The sequence below is a fragment of the Prionailurus viverrinus genome, chromosome X (assembly GCF_022837055.1).
Source record: "Prionailurus viverrinus isolate Anna chromosome X, UM_Priviv_1.0, whole genome shotgun sequence".
Classification (NCBI taxonomy): domain Eukaryota; kingdom Metazoa; phylum Chordata; class Mammalia; order Carnivora; family Felidae; genus Prionailurus; species Prionailurus viverrinus.
In genome coordinates, this window is record NC_062579.1 from 19,966,586 (window position 1) to 19,974,615 (window position 8,030).

At 39.6% G+C, this 8,030-nt stretch overlaps 1 protein-coding gene across 1 annotated transcript; it reads right to left on the minus strand.

The window, feature by feature from the left end:
* Nucleotides 1-5,191: 5,191 nt before the first annotated feature.
* LOC125157406 (serine/threonine-protein phosphatase 4 regulatory subunit 3B-like) lies at nt 5,192-7,717 on the minus strand. The gene has a single exon (XM_047844091.1). It carries the CDS (start codon nt 7,712-7,714, stop codon nt 5,357-5,359), a length of 2,358 nt encoding a protein of 785 aa, XP_047700047.1. The 5' UTR covers nt 7,715-7,717; the 3' UTR covers nt 5,192-5,356.
* Between the last annotated feature and the right edge of the window lie 313 nt (nt 7,718-8,030).

The following is an 8,030-nucleotide window of genomic DNA, read 5'->3' on the forward strand; positions in this document are numbered from 1 at the left end:
ATGTGAATCCAATAATCATAAAGTAAGAGAAGCTCTTGAATCAAGCTCTACATATCTTTAGACTAGTGGTTCACAATTAAGGGTGGGTTTGCTCTTTGAGGAATATTTAGCGTTTTCTGGATACGTTTTTGTTTGTTACAACTGGGAGTATGCTGCTGGAATCTAGTGGGTAGATGTCAGGGATGCTGCAAAATTTCCTACAATACACAGGAAATATTCCAAAACAATGAAATATCTGGCTCAGAATGTCAACCGTGGTGAGACTGAGAAGCCCTACACCAGAATAAGGTAATTTGGTCATTGAATCAGATTAAAGAGATGGGAAATTATCTAGACCTATTTTGAAAATTTAGAATTCTGTCCTGACCATTCCTGAGTATGATGCATCTTTCTTTCCCTAGGCCAGCTGGTTGGTACAGCCTCTGGGCGGCAGCCTGGCAAAAATGAGAACTGTGTGATTCAAACTTAATTCTGGTTTTATAAAAATGTCTTTGTCCCTCTCAGACCTGATCTTTCCATATGAAAAGTTTGGGTGAGAGCAAGGAATAACTGAAAAAAGGGGGCAAATTTATGGTTACTGGAAAGAGACATTCAGGTGTTATGGAAATGGAGGAAGAGCAACAACCCAGAACCTCGGGTTGCACAGGGAGGAAGGGGCATAAAAGACCTCTGCCTTTCATATCTGCCTCTGAAGACTTCCTCCCCACAGAAACATTCTGGTGAAGCTCTCCCACACTGTTGGAAGCATCTTTAACTGACTGCTGGGTCTGCCATGCCTAGCCAGAGAACTCTGATCACCTTTCCTTTCCCTTAACCTCACTGAGAGATCTATCAGAAGATGTAAAGGATGCTCCCATCTCGTGCAACACACACACACACACACACACACACACACACACACACACCTCTGGATGTCATCCTCACCCCCCCATCTTCATCACCCTCGATGGGCTGATGTCACACCACCATGCTGGTGGCATGGACAAATAAGATTGGATTGCCTGCGTTTAGCAGATCTTCCAAAACAAGGAGTAGGCTCAGTTACTTGAACTGAACTGGGAACTTTAACCACACCATTTCCAAACTGGGTTGCCTGACTGATGTAGGTATTACCTGACGGACCTGCTACTTGTAAGGATTTTCTTTCCAAGGGTGTCATTTGTCCTCTTTTTTTTTTCTTTTGTTTGCCTTCAAGTTTATTTATTTTGAGAGAGAGGGAGGAAGAGAGAGAGACAGAGAGAGAGAGAGAAAACATGTGAGTGGAGGAGGGGTGAAGAAGGAGAGAGAACCCCAAGCAGGCTTCATGCTGCCAGCTCAGAGCCCCAGTCGGGGCTCAATTTCATGAACTGCGAGATCATGAAAGAGAGCAAGAGTTGGGCGCTTAACTGACTGAGCCGCCCAGGCGCCCCATTGAAACTGAACTTTTTGCGTGGGAGCTGGGCATTAACCCATCTCACGCCTGAAAACCTCATGACTTGTACCTTACGGTGGTAAACTTGCAGCATCCTGGATCCTCCAACACCCTCACGAGAAGAGCTTAACTCTGAGGCAATAACATCCATACTATGGCCCTCAGGTTTGCCCATTATTTCAATTGCTTTAAGGAAAAGGACACTTGATCTGTTATCTAGGGATACATTCCAGCTGCCTGCTCTGCTTGCTGGGGTGGGGCAAAGGAGGAGAAGAGAGCTGCTTGACTCTCTTCACTTTCACAAATCTTGGGCGCTCTCCTCACCTCTCCTGCTATTCTTCTCATTTCCATTTTCTCTGCACTCCTTGGTTAACATCCGAGACACCACTCCACCCAAGTGTCTTTATTGCCATGCAAGCTTATTTTTCTTTTGACTTAAATGCCTTTTATTTCAGTTGTGTCTCAGCAGGGCATGACACATACGCATAGACTTGTCTGCTAGCCAGAAGTGAACTCATTAATTTTTAATTTGTCATGTTGCTATCATTTGATCGAGAGTATGAGATTATTGATTTAGGAGCATAACTTGTCATTTAAGTGTTTACCTGACTTTATCCCCAATCTTCTTGTAAATGATTATGCTACTATTGTTGATAATAATAAAGAGTTTCAAATTTTCTTTTAACATTTATTCATTTTTGAGAGACAGAGACAGAATGTGAGCAGGGGAGGGGCAGAGAGAGAGAGGGAGAAAGAGAATCTGAAGCAGCCTCCAGGATCCAAGCTGTCATCACAGAACCCTACGCGGGGCTTGAAATCAGGAACCACAAGATCATGACCTGAGCCGAAGTTGGACACTTAACCGACTGAGCCATTCAGGTGCCCCAATAACAGAGTTTCAAAAGCTATTTGTTGAGTGCTGAAAATGTTCTGGGTAATTTACATATAGTTTCTGATTTTTAAGAGAAGATGAAGAAACCGTGGTTAGAGGAGCAACGAAGTATATCGTCTAAGGTCATTGAACTAGTAAGTACCAGAGCCTGCATTATCAGCAAGGGCTGCCTGAATAGGAAGCTTTTGCTTTACCTGTTGTATCACCTTTCCTTTGTTAGTGTATTTAGAAAGTCATTATACTGTAAAAATTCCTGGAAGCCATGCATTTAAAGCCCTAGTCGTGAGGAACCCAGGGTGCCTGCCCAAAAATGGCCACCTATATTTTACTGTAAATATACAGCCAGTTCAAACTGTTTCCTCTTTGCATAAGTAAGCCACTTAAAGGTCCTGTTAAAATTACTTCTAAAAATCTTAAAGATGGAATTAAACGTTTTTGACACGCTATCTCCTCACATACAGTACCTAGAGAGACTGAACATTTTGGTCTGTTTTCCACTCAGCGTGCAGACAGTAAGGCTTGCTCTTCTGTGTTTCGTTGCCCTCTTCAGTGTTCCCGTAATAGTAGGTTATGCCATTTGATGGGCAATTTGCCTTTGCACCACTTTGCCTGTCATGTTGTTTCCCTAACATTAAGTAGCTGAGACTAGAAAAGGGCTCATAGAGGTTATACAGCTCAATAGAATGTCTGTCCTTTTTTTTTTTCCCTTCTTTTTTTAACTTCTCATTACACTTATTTCCTCCTTCACCCTTCTTTACAAATTCACTGGAAACAGTACAGCAAGAAATGCAAATATTCGTTTTTTTCTCCTACAGTGTCCATTAAAAAAAATTTTTTTACAGCATCCATTTATTAATGGCTGATTCAAACTAGGTGAAAAGGAGAGACTAATCAGAAAGAACATAGAAAAATTGTTCTTCTCGGTGTAGTTGTAAATAGCTGCTCTGTTAGGGAATTGGGGCCACTCCCACCAAAACAAAGAGTTAAGGATATTTTTTTTCAAAACAACACCCTGTGTATGTATGTAAATGTGTGGACTATGGATAACATTCCCCATGACAGTCGCCAGAAGGAAAACATGAGATACTTTTGGAACAAACTGCCTTTTTTGACATATACTCACAACATGAATAATCGCATTACAACATTTAATTCAACCAGCATGGTTTGAGAGATGTAAAAATGCGGTTTTCTTGCTGTGTCAGGTCCTCAGCAAAGTGTGGTTATATCTCCTGAGGTCAGGTCCACACTTGAGCAGACTCTACATCTGATAAAATGATTATTTCTTGCATCAGGAATACACTCTCTTTGTAGCTCCTATGCCACTCTTTCTTACCGCTGTATAAGATGTGTTTCCTATTGGCACAGTATGCATTTAAAATGGTCCCTTTTACTTTTGGAATTACAAGGTGACTTTTTCACTCCTCAATTTTACAGTTCAGCATGAATATCATCAAATGGTGCAAAACAACTACGGTGGTATTTTGAATATAAAATAAAAAAATGTCTTATGGAAAACTATACATCACATCTACACAGACAGTCCACCTGGTTCAGTGACCCAATCTGAAATTAACTCTAAAATCTTTAAAACAGGAGAAACTATTTCACTTCAAGCCATTCCAGGAAAAATGGACCCAGTTAACTTAGTCCTCTGAAAATAAATCCTCTGAACTCTTTGCTACCACTTTTTACAAATTCTTGGTCCACCAAGAGGCAGACCTCTTTTTTGTACGTTAGCCTTTGCAAATTATACTTTAAAACTTAACTTGCTCTGAAGACTGATGCAACTTTATTAATACGTCAGGAAATACCTTCAAAAGTACCTTTCACCATCTGGCAATTGAAAGCATTCTGTTCGACAAGCTACCAAGGTAACAGAGAATACCATTCTAGAATACTACTGGATTGATTTTTGGCCTCACTTATCTAAACAAACGAACAAAACTTAAATTAGCAACTGCAGATTTTGAATCCAGCTTTCTTTTTTATTCATGAAAAATACACACTGCAAGTTACTTCCCTCCAAAAAAAAAAGAAGTTAAATTAACAACTGCAGATTTTGAATCCAGCTTTCTTTTTTATTCATGAAAAACACACACTGCAAGTTACTTCCCTCCAAAAAAAAAGTTAAATTAACAACTGCCGATTTTGAATCCAGCTTTCTTTTTTATTCATGAAAAACACACACTGCAAGTTACTTCCCTCCAAAAAAAAAAAAGTTAAATTAACAACTGCAGATTTTGAATCCAGCTTTCTTTTTTATTCATGAAAAACACACACTGCAAATTACTTCCCTCCAAAAAAAAAAGTTAAATTAACAACTGCAGATTTTGAATCCAGCTTTCTTTTTTATTCATGAAAAACACACACTGCAAGTTACTTCCCTCCAAAAAAAAAAAAGTTAAATTAACAACTGCAGATTTTGAATCCAGCTTTCTTCTTTATTCATGAAAACTACACACTGCAAGTTACTTCCCTCCAATTACCCAGAGGCTGATTTTGTGTTAAATCTTTGCAGAAATGTGAATAGCTTAATTTTTTTTATTACAGTTGTCTTTGTTTTCCATAAAACCTAAGTTTTCACTTCAAAAACGGCTACTGAGGCAAAGAAAACCAGAACCATTGAACAAGTCACGTTAGAAGCTTTGCAAATGCAGTGTTAATAGTTGCTTTAAAAACATACCCCTGGAAAAAAATTGCATTAATATTATATCATCAACCTATTTCCTCCCCCCACCAAACCAAGATTTTTCTTGCAAAGAAGTTATCATTCAGATTCTGGTTAGTTTATTATTATTATTATTATTATTATTATTATTATTATTATTATTATTTAATTCTGTGAAGTTTGGTTTTCACAGAACTAAAACCTCCTAGATGATAACACTGAGCATCTTTCCTTCTTACTGTGTATTTATTAACTTCAAATGAGAAAGCTTTTGGATTCAGATTTTTCACTAATTGATGTTCATAAAATTTTAGTAACGTAGAACTTAGTAAAGTAGAATTTAGTAATTTTAGTAAAGTAGAGTTTAGTAATGTTACAGGTTTTACGAGCTAAGATGTGGTTTCTTCTTGGGCGATGTTTCATCTCCTTCATCTTTTTCTTCATCATCTGGATCATTCTTTAAGCCAACCGTGCTGCTACTGCTCTGGCTACTCGTTTCATTAGCACCACCAGCAGAAGGGGATGAACTGATTTTGTAGCTCCCAGAAGATGTTCTTTTAGGAAGATCTACCTTGTCTTCATTTTCTTCTGGGTTTTTAGTCTCCATAAACTTATCATAAGGATCTGGAAAATCATCTTCCAATGGTGGCATAACTGCTTCTTCTTCCTTTGAATCTTCTTTAATACACATTTTTTCCTTCTTCTCCAAGACTCTGATTCCTCTGCAGAGTATTTGACTATACAGTATAGAATGTAAATTCTTCCGAATTTGATTTTGTTGATCTTTTTCTTCGTCATATCTGATCTTCAATCCTTTGAATGTCTGAACATATTCAATCGATTCAAGTGTTTTATAAAACTTCTCAACTATATGTATAACAAGAGATTTGATATTTTCCACTCTTATATATTCAAACAGCTCAATAACAGCTGAATTCAACATATTGTACCGAGTCCCGTTTTTCAGAAAAGCATTTACAACTGGCTCAAAAAGATTTCCCTTGATGATGTAATAATTATAAAGTTCATCTTTAAGGCCAATCATCCCTCTCATAAAGCGAAGAGCAGACAGAGTCAGGAAAGTGTGCTTTGAACTCATCAAGATCAAGACTCTTCTCAGCAAGTCATTGCTCAAAATATAGTTTTTTATGTAATATGTGTGATGTTGCACACAAAATGTGAGCAGCTCCAAAATTAAAGAAAGCAGCCCTGCTGTTTGATAATTATTGGGGCTGTTTTTGTCAGCTCCAACAACATTATCCCCTTCACATATATTTTCTGAAGTGATGGCAAAAAGTGGTGCTATGAAGTTCTGTATACAATGCTTGTAGAAGAAATATAGAAACTCACTTCTTTCGCATTTACTAGGTGTTGACAGCATATTTTCAGGATGGATTAGAGCACGAAGAAGTTCCATTAAATGAATAGCACCTCCCAGCTCAGGATCAGTGTCACAGATCATTTGCTCACTTATTAAGTTAATGAAAAGGTTACCATCTACACTCTGCTGGGCTTCTTCCATTATAAATTCTCGGATCATGGATGGATTACACTCCACTAGATAAGTAAGTATATCGGTAGCAGCTGATCGTATCTGCATATCCTTCCTGCTCATCACGGTTTTCAGAACAGGAAGAATTCCCAAATGCGTCAATGTTTTGAAGAGGGCATCGTTGTCCGGAGGCTGTAATGTCTGCGAAAATTTACAGAATTCCTTGAAGAAAAATAGCAACTCGCGCTGTTTATCATCATCTATAGTCTCGTTCCTTAGCTGCACAAAAACTTCAGACAAAAAGTTGTCATCTTTGTGCAGCATGCGGACTATCTCGACCTTGTTGAGGAAAATAAAAGTTGTAAGAGTGGAAAGAAAATTCTCTTCAAACATGGATGGTATCGGCATAAGGATGTCGTGAATGTACTGTACCCTATAGGTCTGATGTATCTTTTGCGTAAGTTCACAGTCCGTTATTGGTACAACTTCCTTGAACTTCGCATGTTGAGTCAAGAATTCCCTATGCCTTTTCGGCTGAGCCATTGCAGGGTCATATTCGAGGCATCCCACCACATCCATGATACACTCATCAGAAAACATGATCTCAAACAGAGATGTCTTGTTAAGGAATAAGATGCCTTTAATAATTTCATACAAATGGTGTAAACCTTCAGTGTCCCCTTGGTCTTCACAAGTGTGGAACAGCTGCAGCAAATTTTTAATATAGTTCCCATTTTCTAAGATCAGAGCCAGTCTTTCCTTATAGGTAGGTAAAGGTAAAGTGAGAATCGAGGAAACAAAGTCATCAATATCTTCAAGTTTACCGAGTTCACAGCTAGGCAAGTCAAACACATCAGCAGTTTCCAGTATGTCATCAAACTGATCTGATTCATCTAAGAGGTCTTGTGTGATAGTGACAGATGGATCTTTACCTTGAACTCGGCAAATGTCTTCCCAGATCTGCTGACAACCTTCGGCATCCTGGAAACTTAAAGCCATACCGTGGCCCTCCGCTTCTGACCAAACAATCAGCGTTTCCTGTTGCCTCTGGTACGGCGTATTTGAATTGATCTTCGACTCCAGGATTAGCGCCTCACTGGAATCTGACTGAACTAGCAGACACACGCTCTGGAGGTGCTCCACGTAAGCCGAAGAGATGTGCCCGGTGCCTAGGTCATCCCATTGTTGATCTCGGTTCAGGGAGTAGAGTTTCACGCGACACTTGTCCGCCATGGCGCTTTCTGCCATCTTCTCGGCAGCGGTGGCGTCCGCGTGTGAGGTGGCTGGCTCGCGCCTGCCCGGAATCAACGGCTATTGCCGTCGTTGGAGCAGCGACGACGGTAGCCGAGGTGGCCGGTTAGGAAAATCACAGTAGAAGATGGCGGAGAAATAGCGGTCGCGAAGCTGGCAGTTACGGAGGTCTGTAGTTTTCGGAGTCCTGCCTCTTCTCGCTTTCATCTTATGTTCGCCTTTCTCCGTTTTGTTCTCGCATATTTCTTCTTAATGTGGGTTTAAATCGTGAGTCTGCTCACGATCGTCTAGGAAAGCCTCGATTATGACAGTA